Raw genomic sequence first — 19,839 nt, 5'->3', positions numbered from 1 at the left:
CCTATTGTTTTTTCTGAACGCCTTTATGTAAACCTGAATCCCCCTTGCTCTCAGCCAAGAAAAAGTCAAATAACTTTGCTTAAATCGGTCCTATTCGACAAAACGAAATACCACAAGGACGGCCGCAACCTCCCGCACCTAATGGTGGAAACTAAAATTTGATACTGTTTATGGTTTCGCCAATAATGCAACTTCTAGCTGAAACACTGGCCATTCAATTTCAGACAAAAGCCTCTCTTTGTGAAAACACTGAGAGGTGAGGGCCGGGCCGGCTGGAATATCAAATATCTTTTAAACGCAAAACAGGAAAAATACACAGAAAATAAGCAATGTTTATCTCAATCCATGCTACCATTCCACAAAAGGACGTTTACTTTAACCTTTTGGATGAGCGAGTATCAATTATCTTTCCTAAAAACCAACAATTCAAAAGATTCTCACTTCAAACAAAAGAAATTCAATAGACAATTTCTAAAGCTTCATCTCAAAATACTCTCTTAATTTGTTGAGGGTGGCAATCGACAAGGCCGAACCTAAAAGGAGAACATAAACAATGTATCAATGATGGGGAATGCTCCCGATGGAGATGGGCATCTTTTCGCTGTAGTTAGACGACACTTGTCGTTCACTGTTTAAAAAGGAGAGTTTGAGAGGGCAATAAGGGTGCTAAGTAGCTTCAGAATATACATTTACTAAGGATGCAGGGTTGTAAGTAGGAAAGGGGTTCAATATTACTAGGGGCGTCGCGACTGAAGGGTGTCACATCTCCTGAATAGCATCTGGATAGGAAATTTCAGGTAAAGTCCGCCCAGTGGAAGCAACGCTTTAGGAATTTCAGAGACCGTCATGCTTAAGATCAATAAAGGAATAAGCAAAGGTAGTTGCTCCTTTGGTTAAATATGATTTTTCTTGGTATGAAGGAAGGTAAACAAACTAATGATTTGAAGATTTGAAGATTTCTTGTTGGCACAAAATTTAATAATCCATGCCCTCTTTAGGTAAAATTGTGCCATGTGTCCATTTCCCCTAAAGTTTCTCGGTAGAAGCGTCAACTGCAATTCATAATGAGCTCCAGGTTTTTTTGTAACATTCAAAAGGCATGCTAGGTTGGAAAGAGCGATCTAAATTGACAACCAGTGCTGCTTGTTACCTGGCTTCAGAGGTAACTGACAACATGGAATTTTTCAAACCACGGGGAAATTTTGCCAGTTGTTTTTATCTGCTGCTCAATTTGTTTGTAAAAATAAAAGAATTTTTAATAGGATTAATAGGATTGCTTTAGTAAAATTTGGTAAAAAAAAAATTATTTTCCAGGGAACTGGAAGCATCAAAATTCGAAAATTTTCTAGTCCCTCGGCGGCAACCATGGTGCGGGCTCGGGTAGGTATATCCTTGCCCGTCCCGATATACAGATTTGACTAAACTATTATAAAAGTCTGTTATAATCATATAAAATTGAAAATTGCGAATTATATGCCACACCGTTAGATTGACAAAAAGTATTGCAGAGGTTTGCTTCAGCATGTTAAGAATTTCAGGTAATTGTTTAATAATCAGGTAAATTTGTTGTCCACACCTCCCCCCCCCCCCAGCAAGGCTTGCCTCGCGATTGCCCTGGATATTGCATCGACCTATGTTCCACGCGATCGAAGAGGGTGTGTTTATGGTTAACTTAGAGACTTCTTTGTACATTTCCCGACAATAGATGGCTCCAAATTGCAGCTTTCCGTTCAGAGTTACCCTACTTAATTTTGGGCAGTTAGGCCGAACAATTTCGGTAGTTAGGCGGTACATAAGCGGCACATTAAGGGCGAGGGGGCATTCCATTCGGGAGCTAAAGGCGACTGGACAAGTTATAAAGAGATGTTACAAGGCCGAGCGTGAGAAATCAAGTTTACATGCCATACGGAATGGAATTGTCTGCAACGTTCTTGTGGCTGCAAAATCTTTAAACGATTACAAACAAGGAAAGTGTCTGTATTGGATTTCTGTATAGAGACTTGGTTCATGTGGTAAACCTTTCCTTCATGTGCGTTTGCCTCTTTGCTACTGATGCATCGACATCATCTTTTATTGCGGTGTCCACTGGGTGTCTGCGACAGCGAACATTTCTCCTAGAAAATTTAATGAAAATATAACTCTTAGCTGAAATGTCTTATCCCTTAAAATTAAAAGCTACACAGAAAGGTGCCGTCGTACATGGTTCTAAAGGGTGACTGTGTTGTTGGTTTTTTTGAGGTGCTTGCCCCTTACAGCATTCCATTGCTTCAAAAGAAGGAAGTCCTTTTACGTAACCTAGGTTCAAGGCGGCTGAGTAAGAAAATAATAAGAACGAAAGATATTAGAGAAACTCTAAAGCAAAGCTCCCTACAGCAACGTAACAAAAAAATTGACAGGCAGTAAAATAAAGAGAAAAAAGGATTTTAGAGAAACCCTTAAGCAAAACTCCCTACAGCAACAGAGCATGAAAAATTGACATACAGTAAAAAAAGAGAACGAAGGATTTTAGAGAAACTCTAAAGGAAAGCTCCTTATAGGAACATTGCAATAAAAATAAACAGGCAGTAAAATAAAGAGAAAGAAGGATTTTAGAGAAACTCTAAAGCAAAGCTCCCTACAGCAACGTAACAAAAAAAATTGGCAGGCAGTACAATAAAGAGAACGAAGGGTCTTAGGGGAATTCTAAAGCAAAGCTCCCTACAGGAACATAGCAATAAAAATTGACAGGCAGTAAAATAAAGAGAAAGAAGGATTTTAGAGAAACTCTAAAGCAAAGCACCCTACAGCCACGTAGCAATAAAAATGACAGGCAATAAAAAAATAACGAAGGATTTTAGAGAACCTCTAAAAGAAAGCTGTCTACAGCAACGTAGCAATAAAAATTTATAGGCTTAAAATAAAAAGAACAAAGGATCATAGGGAAACTTTAAAGCAAAGCTCCCTACAGCAACATTGCAGTAAAAATTGGCAAGAAAGAAAATAATAAGAACGAAAGATATTAGAGAAACTCTAAAGCAAAGCTCCCTACAGCAACGTAACAAAAAAGATGACAGCTAGTAAAGTAAAGAGAAAAAAGGATTTTAGAGAAACTCTAGAGCAAAACTCCCTACAGCAACGTAGCATGAAAAATTGACAGGCAGTAAAATAAAGAGAAAGAAGAATTTTAGAGAAACTCTAAAGCAAAGCTCCCAACAGCAACGTAACAAAAAAAATTGACAGGCAGTAAAGTAAAGAGAAAAAAGGATTTTAGAGAAACTCTAGAGCAAAACTCCCTACAGCAACGTAGCATGAAAAATTGGCAGACAGTAAAATAAAGAGAAAGAAGAATTTTAGAGAAACTCTAAAGCAAAGCTCCCAACAGCAACGTAACAAAAAAAATTGACAGGCAGTAAAGTAAAGAGAAAAAAGGATTTTAGAGAAACTCTAGAGCAAAACTCCCTACAGCAACGTAGCATGAAAAATTGGCAGACAGTAAAATAAAGAGAAAGAAGAATTTTAGAGAAACTCTAAAGCAAAGCTCCCAACAGCAACGTAACAAAAAAAATTGACAGGCAGTAAAGTAAAGAGAAAAAAGGATTTTAGAGAAACTCTAGAGCAAAACTCCCTACAGCAACGTAGCATGAAAAATTGGCAGACAGTAAAATAAAGAGAAAGAAGAATTTTAGAGAAACTCTAAAGCAAAGCTCCCAACAGCAACGTAACAAAAAAAATTGACAGACGGTAAAATAAAGAGAAAAAAGGATTTTAGAGAAATTCTAAAGCAAAACTCCCTACAGCAACGAAGCATGAAAAATTGGCAGGCAGTAAAATAAAGAGAAAGAAGGATTTTAGAGAAACTCTAAAGCAAAGCTCCTTACAGCAACGTAACAAAAAAAATTGACAGGCAGTAAAGTAAAGAGAAAAAAGGATTTTAGAGAAACTCTAGAGCAAAACTCCCTACAGCAACGAAGCATGAAAAAAAGGCAGGCAGTAAAATAAAGAGAACGAAGGGTCTTACGGGAATTCTAAAGCAAAGCTCCCTACAGGAACATAGCAATAAAAATTGACATACAGTAAAAAAAGAGAACGAAGGATTTTAGAGAAACTCTGAAGGAAAGCTCCTTATAGGAACATTGCAATAAAAATTAACAGGAAGTAAAATAAAGAGAAACAAGGATTTTAGAGAAACTTTAAAGCAAAGCTCCCTACAGCAACGTAACAAAAAAAATTGACAGGCAGTAAAATAAAGAGAAAGAAGGATTTTAGAGAAACTCTAAAGCAAAGCACCCTACAGCCACGTAGCAATAAAATTGAGAGGCAATAAAAAAATAACGAAGGATTTTAGAGAACCTCTAAAAGAAAGCTTCCTACAGCAACGTAGCAATAAAAATTTACAGGCTTAAAAAAAAAACAAAGGATCATAGGGAAACTTTAAAGCAAAGCTCCCTACAGCAACATTGCAGTAAAAATTGGCAGGCAGTAAAATAAAGAGAACGAAGGGTCTTAGGGCAATTCTAAAGCAAAGCTCCCTACAGGAACATAGCAATAAAAATTGACATGAAGTAAAAAAAGAGAACGAAGGATTTTAGAGAAACTCTAACGGAAAGCTCCTTATAGGAACATTGCAATAAAAATTAACAGGCATTAAAATAAAGAGAAAAAAGGATTTTAGAGAAACTCTAAAGCAAAACTCCCTACAGCAACGAAGCATGAAAAATTGGCAGGCAGTAAAATAAAGAGAAAGAAGGATTTTAGAGAAAGTCTAAAGCAAAGCTCCCTACAGGAACATAGCAATAAAAATTGACAGGCAGTAAAATAAAGAGAAAGAAGGATTTTAGAGAAACTCTAAAGCAAAGCACCCTACAGCCACGTAGCAATAAAAATGACAGGCAATAAAAAAATAACGAAGGATTTTAGAGAACCTCTAAAAGAAAGCTGTCTACAGCAACGTAGCAATAAAAATTTATAGGCTTAAAATAAAAAGAGCAAAGGATCATAGGGAAACTTTAAAGCAAAGCTCCCTACAGCAACATAGTAATAAAAATTGACATACAGTAAAATAAAAAGAACAAAGGATCATAGGGAAACTTTAAAGCAAAGCTCCCTACAGCAACATCGCAGTAAAAATTGGCAAGAAAGAAAATAATAAGAACTAGAGATATTAGAGAAACTCTAAAGCGAAGCACCTGACAGCAACGTAACAAAAAAAATTGACAGGTAGTAAAAAGAAGAGAACGAAGGATATTAGAAAAATTCAAAAGCAAAGCACCCTACAGCCACGTAGCAATAAAATTAACAGGCACTAAAAAAATATCGAAGGATTTTAGAGAACCTCTAAAAGAAAGCTTCCTACAGCAACGTGGCAATAAAAATTTACAGGCTTAAAATGAAAAGAACAAAGGATCATAGGGAAACTTTAAAGCAAAGCTCCCTACAGCAACGTAACAAAAAAATTGGCAGGCAGTAAAGTAAAGAGAAAAAAGGATTCTAGAGAAACTCTAAAGCAAAACTCCCTACAGCAACAAAGCATGAAAAAAAGGCAGGCAGTAAAATAAAGAGAAAGAAGGATTTTAGAGAAACTCTAAAGCAAAGCTCCCTACAGCAACGTAACAAAAAAATTGGCAGGCAGTAAAATAAAGAGAAAAAAGGATTTTAGAGAAACTCTAAAGCAAAACTCCCTACAGCAACGAAGCATGAAAAATTGGCAGGCAGTAAAATAAAGAGAACGAAGGGTCTTACGGGAATTCTAAAGCAAAGCTCCCTACAGGAACATAGCAATAAAAATTGACATACAGTAAAAAAAGAAGGATTTTAGAGAAACTCTAAAGGAAAGCTCCTTATAGGAACATTGCAATAAAAATTGACAGGCAGTAAAATAAAGAGAAACAAGGATTTTAGAGAAACTCTAAAGCAAATCTCCCTACAGCAACGTAACAAAAAAATTGACAGGCATTAAAATAAAGAGAAAAAAGGATTTTAGAGAAACTCTAAAGCAAAACTCCCTACAGCAACAAAGCATGAAAAATTGGCAGGCAGTAAAATAAAGAGAACGAAGGATCTTAGGGGAATTCTAAAGCAAAGCTCCCTACAGGAACATAGCAATAAAAATTGACAGGCAGTAAAATAAAGAGAAAGAAGGATTTTAGAGAAACTCTAAAGCAAAGCACCCTACAGCCACGTAGCAATAAAATTGACAGGCAATAAAAAAATAACGAAGGATTTTAGAGAACCTCTAAAAGAAAGCTTCCTACAGCAACGAAGCAGGAAAAATTGGCAGGCAGTAAAATAATGAGAAAAAAGGATTTTAGAGAAACTCTAAAGCAAAACTCCCTACAGCAACGAAGAATGAAAAATTGGCAGGCAGTAAAATAAAGAGAAAGAAGGATTTTAGAGAAACTCTAGAGCAAAGCTCCCTACAGGAACATAGCAATAAAAATTGACATACAGTATAAAAAGAGAACGAAGGATTTTAGAGAAACTCTAAAGCAAAGCTTCTTATAGGAACATTGCAATAAAAATTAACAGGCAGTAAAATAAAAAGAAAGAAGGATTTTAGAGAAACTCTAGAGCAAAGCTCCCTACAGCAACGTAACAAAAAAAATTGACAGGCAGTAAAATAAAGAGAAAGAAGGATTTTAGAGAAACTCTATAGCAAAGCTCCCTACAGCAACGTAACAAAAAAAATTGACAGGCAGTAAAATAAAGAGAAAAAAGGATTTTAGAGAAACTCTATAGCAAAGCTCCCTACAGCCACGTAGCAATAAAAATTAACAGACAGTAAAATAAAGAGAAAGAAGGATTTTAGAGAAACTCTATAGCAAAGCTCCCTACAGCAACGTAACAAAAAAAATTGACAGGCAGTAAAATAAAGAGAAAAAAGGATTTTAGAGAAACTCTATAGCAAAGCTCCCTACAGCAACGTAACAAAAAAAATTGACAGGCAGTAAAATAAAGAGAAAAAAGGATTTTAGAGAAACTCTATAGCAAAGCTCCCTACAGCAACGTAACAAGAAAAATTGACAGGCAGTAAAATAAAGAGAAAAAAGGATTTTAGAGAAACTCTATAGCAAAGCTCCCTACAGCAACGTAACAAAAAAAATTGACAGGCAGTAAAATAAAGAGAAAAAAGGATTTTAGAGAAACTCTATAGCAAAGCTCCCTACAGCAACGTAACAAAAAAAATTGACAGGCAGTAAAATAAAGAGAAAAAAGGATTTTAGAGAAACTCTATAGCAAAGCTCCCTACAGCAACGTAACAAAAAAAATTAACAGGCAGTAAAATAAAGAGAAAAAAGGATTTTAGAGAAACTCTATAGCAAAGCTCCCTACAGCAACGTAACAAAAAAAATTGACAGGCAGTAAAATAAAGAGAAAAAAGGATTTTAGAGAAACTCTATAGCAAAGCTCCCTACAGCCACGTAGCAATAAAAATGACAGGCAATAAAAAAATAACGAAGGATTTTGGAGAACCTCTAAAAGAAAGCTGTCTACAGCAACGTAGCAATAAAAATTTATAGGCTTAAAATAAAAAGAGCAAAGGATCATAGGGAAACTTTAAAGCAAAGCTCCCTACAGCAACATAGTAATAAAAATTGACATACAGTAAAATAAAAAGAACAAAGGATCATAGGGAAACTTTAAAGCAAAGCTCCCTACAGCAACATTGCAGTAAAAATTGGCAAGAAAGAAAATAATAAGAACTAGAGATATTAGAGAAACTCTAAAGCGAAGCACCTGACAGCAACGTAACAAAAAAAATTGACAGGTAGTAAAAAGAAGAGAAAAAAGGATTTTAGAGAAATTCTAAAGCAAAACTCCCTACAGCAATGAAGCATGAAAAACTGGCAGGCAGTAAAATAAAGAGAACGAAGGGTCTTAGGGCAATTCTAAAGCAAAGCTCCCAACAGCAACGTAACAAAAAAAATTGACAGACTGTAAAATAAAGAGAAAAAAGGATTTCAGAGAAACTCTAAAGCAAAACTCCCTACAGCAACGAAGCATGAAAAATTGGCAGGCAGTAAAATAAAGAGAAAGAAGGATTTTAGAGAAACTCTAAAGCAAAACTCCCTACAGCAACGAAGCATGAAAAAAAGGCAGGCAGTAAAATAAAGAGAACAAAGGGTCTTACGGGAATTCTAAAGCAAAGCTCCCTACAGGAACATAGCAATAAAAATTGACATGAAGTAAAAAAAGAGAACGAAGGATTTTAGAGAAACTCTAACGGAAAGCTCCTTATAGGAACATTGCAGTAAAAATTAACAGGCAGTAAAATAAAGAGAAAAAAGGATTTTAGAGAAACTCTAAAGCAAAACTCCCTACAGCAACGAAGCATGAAAAATTGGCAGGCAGTAAAAAAAAGAGAAAGAAGGATTTTAGAGAAACTCTAAAGCAAAGCTCCCTACAGCAACGTAACAAAAAAAATTGACAGGCAGTAAAATAAAGAGAAAAAAGGATTTTAGAAAAACTCTAAAGCAAAGCACCCTACAGCCACGTAGCAATAAAATTGACAGGCAATAAAAAAATATCGAAGGATTTTAGAGAACCTCTAAAAGAAAGCTTCCTACAGCAACGTTGCAATAAAAATTTACAGGCTTAAAATAAAAAGAACAAAGGATCATAGGGAAACTTTAAAGCAAAGCTCCCTACAGCAACGTAACAAAAAAATTGGCAGGCAGTAAAGTAAAGAGAAAAAAGGATTCTAGAGAAACTCTAAAGCAAAACTCCCTACAGCAACAAAGCATGAAAAAAAGGCAGGCAGTAAAATAAAGAGAAAGAAGGATTTTAGAGAAACTCTAAAGCAAAGCTCCCTACAGCAACGTAACAAAAAAATTGGCAGGCAGTAAAATAAAGAGAAAAAAGGATTTTAGAGAAACTCTAAAGCAAAACTCCCTACAGCAACGAAGCATGAAAAATTGGCAGGCAGTAAAATAAAGAGAACGAAGGGTCTTACGGGAATTCTAAAGCAAAGCTCCCTACAGGAACATAGCAATAAAAATTGACAGGCAGTAAAATAAAGAGAAAGAAGGATTTTAGAGAAACTCTAAAGCAAAGCACCCTACAGCCACGTAGCAATAAAATTGACAGGCAATAAAAAAATAACGAAGGATTTTAGAGAACCTCTAAAAGAAAGCTTCATACAGCAACGAAGCAGGAAAAATTGGCAGGCAGTAAAATAATGAGAAAAAAGGATTTTAGAGAAACTCTAAAGCAAAACTCCCTACAGCAACGAAGAATGAAAAATTGGCAGGCAGTAAAATAAAGAGAAAGAAGGATTTTAGAGAAACTCTAGAGCAAAGCTCCCTACAGGAACATAGCAATAAAAATTGACATACAGTATAAAAAGAGAACGAAGGATTTTAGAGAAACTCTAAAGCAAAGCTCCTTATAGGAACATTGCAATAAAAATTAACAGGCAGTAAAATAAAGAGAAAGAAGGATTTTAGAGAAACTCTATAGCAAAGCTCCCTACAGCAACGTAACAAACAAAATTGACAGGCAGTAAAATAAAGAGAAAAAAGGATTTTAGAGAAACTCTAGAGCAAAGCTCCCTACAGCAACGTAACAAAAAAAATTGACAGGCAGTAAAATAAAGAGAAAAAAGGATTTTAGAGAAACTCTATAGCAAAGCTCCCTACAGCAACGTAACAAAAAAAATTGACAGGCAGTAAAATAAAGAGAAAAAAGGATTTTAGAGAAACTCTATAGCAAAGCTCCCTACAGCAACGTAACAAAAAAAATTGACAGGCAGTAAAATAAAGAGAAAAAAGGATTTTAGAGAAACTCTATAGCAAAGCTCCCTACAGCAACGTAACAAAAAAAATTGACAGGCTTAAAATAAAGAGAAAGAAGGATTTTAGAGAAACTCTATAGCAAAGCTCCCTACAGCAACGTAACAAAAAAAATTGACAGGCAGTAAAATAAAGAGAAAAAAGGATTTTAGAGAAACTCTATAGCAAAGCTCCCTACAGCAACGTAACAAAAAAAATTGACAGGCAGTAAAATAAAGAGAAAGAAGGATTTTAGAGAAACTCTATAGCATAGCTCCCTACAGCAACGTAACAAAAAAAATTGACAGGCTTAAAATAAAGAGAAAGAAGGATTTTAGAGAAACTCTATAGCAAAGCTCCCTACAGCAACGTAACAAAAAAAATTGACAGGCAGTAAAATAAAGAGAAAAAAGGATTTTAGAGAAACTCTATAGCAAAGCTCCCTACAGCAACGTAACAAAAAAAATTGACAGGCAGTAAAATAAAGAGAAAAAAGGATTTTAGAGAAACTCTATAGCAAAGCTCCCTACAGCAACGTAACAAAAAAAATTGACAGGCTTAAAATAAAGAGAAAGAAGGATTTTAGAGAAACTCTATAGCAAAGCTCCCTACAGCAACGTAACAAAAAAAATTGACAGGCAGTAAAATAAAGAGAAAAAAGGATTTTAGAGAAACTCTATAGCAAAGCTCCCTACAGCAACGTAACAAAAAAAATTGACAGGCAGTAAAATAAAGAGAAAGAAGGATTTTAGAGAAACTCTATAGCATAGCTCCCTACAGCAACGTAACAAAAAAAATTGACAGGCTTAAAATAAAGAGAAAGAAGGATTTTAGAGAAACTCTATAGCAAAGCTCCCTACAGCAACGTAACAAAAAAAATTGACAGGCAGTAAAATAAAGAGAAAGAAGGATTTTAGAGAAACTCTATAGCAAAGCTCCCTACAGCAACGTAACAAAAAAAATTGACAGGCAGTAAAATGAAGAGAAAGAAGGATTTTAGAGAAACTCTATAGCAAAGCTCCCTACAGCAACGTAACAAAAAAAATTGACAGGCTTAAAATAAAGAGAAAGAAGGATTTTAGAGAAACTCTAGAGCAAAGCTCCCTACAGCAACGTAACAAAAAAAATTGACAGGCAGTAAAATGAAGAGAAAGAAGGATTTTAGAGAAACTCTATAGCAAAGCTCCCTACAGCAACGTAACAAAAAAAATTGACAGGCTTAAAATAAAGAGAAAGAAGGATTTTAGAGAAACTCTAGAGCAAAGCTCCCTACAGCAACGTAACAAAAAAAATTGACAGGCAGTAAAATAAAGAGAAAGAAGGATTTTAGAGAAACTCTAGAGCAAAGCTCCCTACAGCAACGTAACAAAAAAAATTGACAGGCAGTAAAATAAAGAGAAAAAAGGATTTTAGAGAAACTGTAAAGCAAAGCTCCCTACAGCAACGTAACAAAAAAAATTGACAGGCAGTAAAATAAAGAGAAAGAAGGATTTCAGAGAAACTCTATAGCAAAGCTCCCTACAGCAACGTAACAAAAAAAATTGACAGGCAGTAAAATAAAGAGAAAGAAGGATTTTAGAGAAACTCTAGAGCAAAGCTCCCTACAGCAACGTAACAAAAAAAATTGACAGGCAGTAAAATAAAGAGAAAGAAGGATTTTAGAGAAACTCTAGAGCAAAGCTCCCTACAGCAACGTAACAAAAAAAATTGACAGGCAGTAAAATAAAGAGAAAGAAGGATTTTAGAGAAACTCTAGAGCAAAGCTCCCTACAGCAACGTAACAAAAAAAATTGACAGGCAGTAAAATAAAGAGAAAAAAGGATTTTAGAGAAACTGTAAAGCAAAGCTCCCTACAGCAACGTAACAAAAAAAATTGACAGGCAGTAAAATAAAGAGAAAGAAGGATTTTAGAGAAACTCTAGAGCAAAGCTCCCTACAGCAACGTAACAAAAAAAATTGACAGGCAGTAAAATAAAGAGAAAGAAGGATTTTAGAGAAACTCTAGAGCAAAGCTCCCTACAGCAACGTAACAAAAAAAATTGACAGGCAGTAAAATAAAGAGAAAAAAGGATTTTAGAGAAACTGTAAAGCAAAGCTCCCTACAGCAACGTAACAAAAAAAATTGACAGGCAGTAAAATAAAGAGAAAGAAGGATTTTAGAGAAACTCTATAGCAAAGCTCCCTACAGCAACGTAACAAAAAAAATTGACAGGCAGTAAAATAAAGAGAAAGAAGGATTTTAGAGAAACTCTAGAGCAAAGCTCCCTACAGCAACGTAACAAAAAAAATTGACAGACAGTAAAATAAAGAGAAAAAAGGATTTTAGAGAAACTCTATAGCAAAGCTCCCTACAGCAACGTAACAAAAAAAATTGACAGGCTTAAAATAAAGAGAAAGAAGGATTTTAGAGAAACTCTATAGCAAAGCTCCCTACAGCAACGTAACAAAAAAAATTGACAGGCAGTAAAATAAAGAGAAAGAAGGATTTTAGAGAAACTCTAGAGCAAAGCTCCCTACAGCAACGTAACAAAAAAAATTGACAGGCAGTAAAATAAAGAGAAAAAAAGATTTTAGAGAAACTCTAAAGCAAAGCTCCCTACAGCAACGTAGCATGAAAAATTGACAGACAGTAAAATAAAGAGAAAAAAGGATTTTAGAGAAACTCTAAAGGAAAGCTCCTTATAGGAACAAAGCAATAAAAATTGACATACAGTAAAATAAAGAGAACGAAGGATTTTAGAGAAACTCTAAAGCAAAGCTCCCCACAGCAACGTAGCATGAAAAATTGTCAGGCAGTAAAATAAAGAGAACGAAGGGTCTTAGGGAAATTCTAAAGCAAAGCTTCCTACAGGAACGTAGCAATAAGAATTGACAGGCAGTAAAATCAGGAGAAAGAGGGATTTTAGAGAAACTCTAAAGCAAAGCTTCCTACAGCAACGTAGCAATAAAAATTGACAGGCAGTAAAATAAAAAGAACGAAGGATTTTTGAGAAACTCTAACGTAAAGCTCCCTACAGGAACGTAGCAATAAAATTGACAGGAAATAAAAGAACAACGAAGGATTTTAGAGAACCTCTAAAAGAAAGCTTCCTACAGCAACGTAGCAATAATAATTTACAGGCTTAAAATAAAAACAACGAAGGATCTTAGGGAAACTTTAAAGCAAAGCTCCCTACAGGAACATAGTAATAAAAATTGACATACAGTCAAAAAAAGAGAACGAAGGATTTTAGAGAAACTCTAAAGCATAGCTCCGTACAGGAACGTAGCTTGAAAAATTGGTAGGCAGTAAAATAAAGAGAACGAAGGATTTTAGAGAAACTCTAACGGAAAGCTCCCTACAGCAACGTAGCAATAAAATTGACAGGTAATAAAACAAAAACAACAAAGGCTTTTAGGGAAACACTAACGCAAAGCTCTCTACAGGAACTTGGCAATAAAAATTGACATGTTGGCTTTTTGAGAAACTCAAAAGCAGAGTAAGTTATAGTAAGTGATAAACGAAAGTTAATACGCAAGGAAATAAAAATAAAAGTGGTTTTTAGAGAAGCTTTTCAAAAGAGCTACCAGCAGTAAGTTAGAAAAAAAAATTCATGCGGAAGGAAACAAAAATATAATAGGTTTTTAGAGAATTATTTTTACAAAGCTAACAACAGTGAGAAACTTTTCATCAAAAGTAACGTATAGTAAGTCATGAATAGAATTTAATTCTCAAGGAAAAAATACATTTTGAAATATAATGGTAATTTGAAAAAAAAAATTTTCCTTAGAAAGTATAAGGTTGACACTTCAGAATTAAAGGTCTGCACTTCAGAATAAAAGCACAAGGATCCATGCAATTTAAGTTTGTAAGTTTGGAATTTGAAGGAAAGGGAACCGACATACCTGCAAAAGTCATACAAGTTTTTATGAAGGTTTTAGTCCAGATCCCATTCATATCCAATTTCTAGGTGTTCAAAGCATCAACTGGCTATATTGATGGAGCTTTGAAGAGGAATTTGTCAGCCCTAGGATTTGACCAAAAAATAACATTGTGAGTAGTTGAAAAAATATTTCAATAAAGTTTAAGAAAATGAAAGTTTCTGGAATTTTGTCCAAAAGAACAGAGTCCAGAGCTAAAAGCGAGACCTGAAAAACCGAAGAAAACCAACCAAACTGTTTATCAGTAAAGGAGATCTGGAGAACGTTATCGAGAAAGTCTGAAATTAAAAAGTCGTTTCAATCAAAGTATCGAAATCATAGATGGCTTTTTGATTGTTAACATTTTTTCAACGTTCTAAAAAGCAAAACAATTTTGTTTTCAAAACTGAATTGCCAAAAAATTGACATTGGTTTTCCTAATGAAGGGTAGTATCGTTGCTAAGAGGATATCTTCAAAAGTAGCATCAGTGAAGGTAATGTCACAGTAGTTAAAAGTAATATATAATGATTTACATTAGACTTTGATTGGCATCACATTGCAGGCTTAGTTTGCAAGAATTTGGATAAATTAAACAAGTGAGGATATTGCCTAAATTTTTCCTAAACTTTCAATATTTTAGTCATAGCTTTAAAATCCACAAAACAATATTCAGATGTGTCCTACATCAAGCTACTTATGAAACAGATCAGAAGTGAGGGAGCCGAAATAAGAAATCCACACAGACACGCCCTTTATCAAAGGCTATATAAATGAAGTAAAGAATTAGTTGACAAATTATCTGCAGACGGAAGAAAAGTTTTATAATATATTCATTTTGTGGGCTAATCTCTATCAGTATCTGATGGAAAAAGAAATTTTATTATTGAAATTTTATTAATGGCAATCTCGGCCTAAATTTCTATAAAAAGGACATTTTTGTGAGGAATTCAAGACTGTCTACTCTTGATTTGAAATTATATAACAGTAGAAGAAAGTGGGTAACTTTGTGGTTTCGTTTGGGGATGTCAGGGACTTTTATCCTGCCAAAAATTATAACTATTTAATGAAAATTGATTCAGAGGAACATTTGAATGATGAATGAAGCAAACAATTAAAAACAATGGGCATTGATGAAGGGAGGGGATTCAGGGGCTTGCCCTAAAAAAATTTAAGGACCAAGTCCTCTGAATTGTATAAAAACATAACTACAACAAGAGTGAATATAAAGTCATCATTCTCATTTCGGCTGGAAAAATTCCTTGGACCATTATGCTCTAACGAATCACTGCTGACATAGACTCTAATATCAAAAGATCAATTTAATCACAGATAATCTGGTTTCCATCTTTGCTATGCTTTAAAGAGCAAAATCTTTTCAAGGCTAGGTCTACAAAGGAAAATTACAGAGCATTTTGGCAAAATACATTCAGTTAAAAGATGAATCTATGAAATCTTTCTGGCACAAAAGAAAATGAGGTTTTCCAAACAGTAAATTAACATTCTTTTAGGAACAGTGACTAAATTCAGAGCATTAATTAAGCAAGATTTAAAACAATATATAAAATTAAAAATGATATTGATGTCCTTAGATTGCAAAATCTTTTTGAGGACAGCAAGGAATGGTAAGTGTGAATTGCAAAGCATCTGATTGCTTGCAGGAGTGCAAGGAGGGCTGTTTCTATCATCAAGACAGCATTTATTTAAAGAAAATTATATTCAACTTTGGTGGAAACAACATATGATACACTGGAAAAAGTCTTATTTGTTGATAGCTCTTTTAGTTTGCTTCACATTTTAAAATTTTTTTTAAAATACTTGATTCGAAAGGTAGATTACATTAAATGAAAGATACAACAGATTTGAAAGATACATTAAATTATATTTCTTGGCAAATGCTATATCATAATTAACTACCTGGCTTTTGGTTCCAAAGTTTTCCCATCAAGACAAAATACCACAGAAATCAAAGCAGGATGCAAATATCCATGACTCTACATAAAACAAATTTAGACATGAATTTATATATCATGTAGATCATCAAAATTTTAGTATATAATCTTTCACAAACTGGCATTGATTTTTATTAGTTTCAATGCTGTGTTTAAAAATCTTATATCAAAACTTTTAACCATTCTGTTGGGGTCTTGGAGTATTTGCTCAATAATTTCTTGTAATGGTTATCGACCTTTACATTTAAAGGCTGATTCACTTTTACATTCATATTCAAATAAAATTTTCATCCACTTGATGAGAGATGTTATAGAATTTGAAATCATTAAGGGTTCTTATTTTCTTTCAATTTTATTAATCAAATTTAGGTGTAAAGTTATGCTATTAAGCCTCAATTTGCTGTTTTGATGCCTTTGGGAATAATGGTGAAGTTGTAGTTGGGATTTCTTGGGTGAAAGTTGTTACAGAGAGTGTAAGCAAGTGTTTTGGATAGGGCTTCTTGTTTTTTATGTATGCTCTTGCCAGGCTGTTCTCTTCTCCTGTCCCTCTCTCCCCTTCTGGTTTAAAGTAAAGTGTGTTTCTTCAAATCCTCTATAATTTTACCTCATAGGGGTTTGGCCTTATTCACATAACAGGATTCAAATAACAGATTATTATGATTTCATTAAGGGTAGACTTGGCTCTTTAAGTTTTGTTTCTCTTCCCCTCTCATACTTTATGCAACTAAGGTAGGATGGTGCATCAGCTCCCTGGTGGGGATAAGCTGCCTTGTTACTTGAATCAATCAAGTTATATCTTAGGTCTAGGGCAGGCATTCTTAAACCCCTACCTGCGGGTCATCTCCGGCCCACAGCAAAATGTCATTCTGCCTGCTGAATACATTTTACCTCAAAAATATTTTTTGCCAACATTTTCAAAATCTGGAATTCAATTTATCTTTGGTTTTCCTTTGTCTCCTCTGATATATTTTTTTTCTCTTTAATAAATTTTAAATGCAGTCCATGGACAGTTATTAGTCCAAAAGGGAATAACAAAATAGGAAATGCCTTGTTTCCTTTTTCATATCAACAGATAAAACTATGAAACCTAGTCAAGAATATGCCTTGAATTTTCTCTCGTTAAAATCTAACTGAGGTGTTGTTTCTGGCCATTCCTAGATTAATATAGCCTAAAACTTTTCTTGCCACCAACCATGGAGGTGGCCTTGACTAAATACATCCACAAACATAAGATTTTGACCTTTCTTTAAAATACGCTGTGCAGTCCCTTGACCTGACTTCAGGCACTTCAAATCGACCCAACAAGAGACTAACGATGATGAACGTTCTAGCCCAAAAATAGCATAGAACGATTTCCTTACTCAGCCTGGTACAAGAAACATAAAGTTACAGACCTTTGTGAAACTATTCTTTGGGTTTATGCAAAAGTAGATAAGATAGGCAGGCACGAAATAAAAGGCCTGTCTATTTTATCACTAACTTAGCCTGGTAAAAATGAGATCTGAGTTTCATTTTGAGCAGCCTACACAAGGTATGTAAAAGTTGAAAACCAACTGGCCCCCGAAGAAATTCTATATGTTTTTCTGGCCCGGCATTTAAAATAATTAAGAATCCCTGGTCTAGGGCTTTATATGTGATTATTGATCGATTTTTATCAAGGCACCAACAGCCAAATGCGGAAGTGAAGGCTCAACACCTGATTTGAAGAATGGTAAAAATCGATTAAGAACCTAAGATAACAAAGTGATAGATAATAATTCCTAAACTTCCACTAAAAAATAGCCCTTCTTGTTGCTTAAAGTCTATTCAACACTCTACAACACGCAAAACAAAATGATTCTAAACGCCACAAACAACAGACAAGAACAAACACAAAACATCACTGAGCATAAAAATGTGACATGCCAATGGAAGTGTCTTCTGAAGTAAATAATATTTTTAAATTCAAAGAATTCCTTTTTTATTGTTTTCAACCTGAGAAATTAATCTCTTTACGAGTTTTTTACTCAAAAGAGTTTTAATAATTTTGAAAAACAAATCTGAGAGATTGCAATCAAGAGCCCTATATGACACAGCGATCAATATTTGCCACTCTCTAGTGGCAACTTAGTTTGGTGACTTCATGGCATAGCACCCACGAACAACATCCTATGAAATAATCCCAATTCTCTTTTTCTCTAGTTATGCAATGTAATTTTAGAACATAACTTACAGAAAAGACGGCGCTAAAAACACCACAGGGATTGATCAGAAGCTGGCCTGACATCATATGGCGTTTATAAAATAACAGTAGCAACAAAGACATACCTTCGGCCTTTAACTGTTCAACATTACAATATATTTATCTAACATCTTGTCGCATAGTAAATATAAATTTTCTTTGAATAACTATAACACGTGAGCCGCTTATGACGAAAACAACTTTCTTCGAAGCCATGTTTTTAATCACACGAAAGGCGAATAGCATTCTGGGTAGTAAAGCTCCTTCGTCGATACGTGTTGACGAAAGAAGATATCTTTTCAAACAACTGCTTTTTGGCCATATGGAAAATCAGAGGCACTTATTATATTTTAAAGAAAAAGCTAGCTAAAAAGGCAAAGAAAACGACGACATTTATTACGGACGCAAAAATTGACAATACTAAAAAAATATAGAAGAAGAATCCATGTTGACAAAGAACTGCATTAAGTTAAATTGTTGGGAAAAGAATAAATTTGATGTAGCTGTAACTGTATAAAATTTGTTAGAAAAAGCCAGTGAAAGAAATTTTGATAAAAAGAGATATCAAAAGTAGCCAAGGCATAAAAGTTGCGAAGGAATCACTCAAGGATGTCTTCAGACCTCGCTCGTCAGACTCATATTTTTCTCTCGCATTCGCTAATACAGATGAAATTTATACATATATAAAGTACGGATTAACTGTATACCATCTACTTAATGGATAAAAAGTCTACCTGCGGGATGTGATTCTTGTAAATCATTACGAGGACCATAAAAACCTGTGTATAATCCACACTTGTTTAATCATTGTAGTTTTTATATTCTATGGAGTAGCCCCAACTCAATCCTTTGTTTTCCTTTAAGCAAAATGATCTAGTGAAAGAACAAAGGGAAGACTAGCCCATTGAACGATGAAAACGTTATCGCATCGCCGGGTGTTGCAAGGGACATTCATCTTGTTATTTAGAGAATTGAAAATTTTTGGCATTTGAAAAAGGAAACTGGTTTCCCGGATCTAGAAAAAATCTGGAAAATATAACGTTCGGCTTATCGATAATTTAGAAACACTGGGCTTCTTTTCCGTTTATTTTGCCTACAATCTTATTTTCTTGATTAATTACATACTTCTCCATGGGTATTATCTAAAGCTGATACTAAATATACTCGGTGAAGGTTATAGGCAGGTTTTGAGATTTACATTAAAGATTGTAAAATACCCAACTTTAATGTTTTATAGAATTAAATCGGAAGTAAATAGCTAATAATAGTATATATAATTCTACGAGCTGTTGTCTTGCTCTGCATTGTTTTCCGAATAATTCAGTGCTATTTCGTATACCTTATCGTAGTTACTAACAAAATGCTTTTCCAAGTTTTGTTTTATGAAATTTTGCAAGTCGTCATAGTCTTTTTTGTTGCCTTCTGGTAAAATGACTGTTGATATATTTGCACGTTTCGCCTGAAAGGAAAAAAATTATCAAGGTTCATAATTAATGAGTCATTGTGTTTAAATGTTGTGTGATCAAAAAATTTGTTTGTCTATAAGGATATTAAGCATATAGAAAGGGCAGGCCTGTGTAATCCTATAGAAAAGAATAAGATGTTATTTCAAAATAATGAGAGAGTGCTCTCTTGTCTGTATGCATAGATCAACAGCGAAATATTTATCACCTGGGAAACAAATATGTTGATATATTAAATAACTTCGCGAAAAGAAAATGTCAAAAGAGAGTTTGTTATCTTTCTGGTAGAATAATTGACGAATAAAATGTCAAACAAGAAGGATATATCCAAATGTTCTTTTATCATTGTTTTATTTGATGTAGCACTACAGCCTTTCTGTGAAACAATCATTTCGCTATATTTATATATTTCATTTCCAAAATGGCTTTGAAAAAGACGAACTTTTGAAACATGTTTCTGAAGCTTTTCGTCTGACACTCTTCAGAGTATACAACGTCAGAACATAAATCGATAACTTATTTTATTTTATCTTATTTTATTTTCATTTTTAGTTTTTAT

The 19,839-nt window shown here is 34.2% G+C and overlaps 1 protein-coding gene and 1 long non-coding RNA gene across 7 annotated transcripts in view; both read right to left on the bottom strand.

Annotated features, from left to right (window-relative positions):
- Positions 1 to 461: 461 nt before the first annotated feature.
- On the bottom strand, positions 462 to 18,065 carry LOC148957823 (uncharacterized). The gene is made up of 4 exons (XR_016145110.1): positions 17,904 to 18,065; positions 15,562 to 15,638; positions 13,632 to 13,753; positions 462 to 2,114 (listed from the first exon to the last, which is right to left on the bottom strand). It is a non-coding gene; the product is annotated as an uncharacterized LOC148957823 (long non-coding RNA).
- A 732-nt stretch (positions 18,066 to 18,797) lies between these two features.
- Positions 18,798 to 19,839, bottom strand: part of LOC148957822 (uncharacterized) — a 110,095-nt gene continuing 109,053 nt past the window's right edge. For 3 of the 6 annotated variants that reach the window (XM_089114398.1, XM_089114397.1, XM_089114399.1), the window contains one exon: positions 18,801 to 19,276. In XM_089114398.1, coding sequence (XP_088970524.1) covers positions 19,097 to 19,276 — 180 coding nt within the window. In that variant the 3' untranslated portion in view covers positions 18,801 to 19,096. Of the gene's footprint in view, positions 19,277 to 19,839 lie in introns of all 6 variants that reach the window. The other 3 variants (XM_089114400.1, XM_089114401.1, XM_089114396.1) reach the window with 2 other exon arrangements.

This window comes from Rhopilema esculentum, chromosome 20 (assembly GCF_057945365.1).
Source record: "Rhopilema esculentum isolate cy_ngs chromosome 20, ASM5794536v1, whole genome shotgun sequence".
In the NCBI taxonomy this organism is placed as follows: Eukaryota; Metazoa; Cnidaria; class Scyphozoa; order Rhizostomeae; family Rhizostomatidae; genus Rhopilema; species Rhopilema esculentum.
The sequence above is the reverse complement of the archived record's forward strand: the minus strand, read 5'-3'. Positions and strand labels throughout refer to the sequence as shown.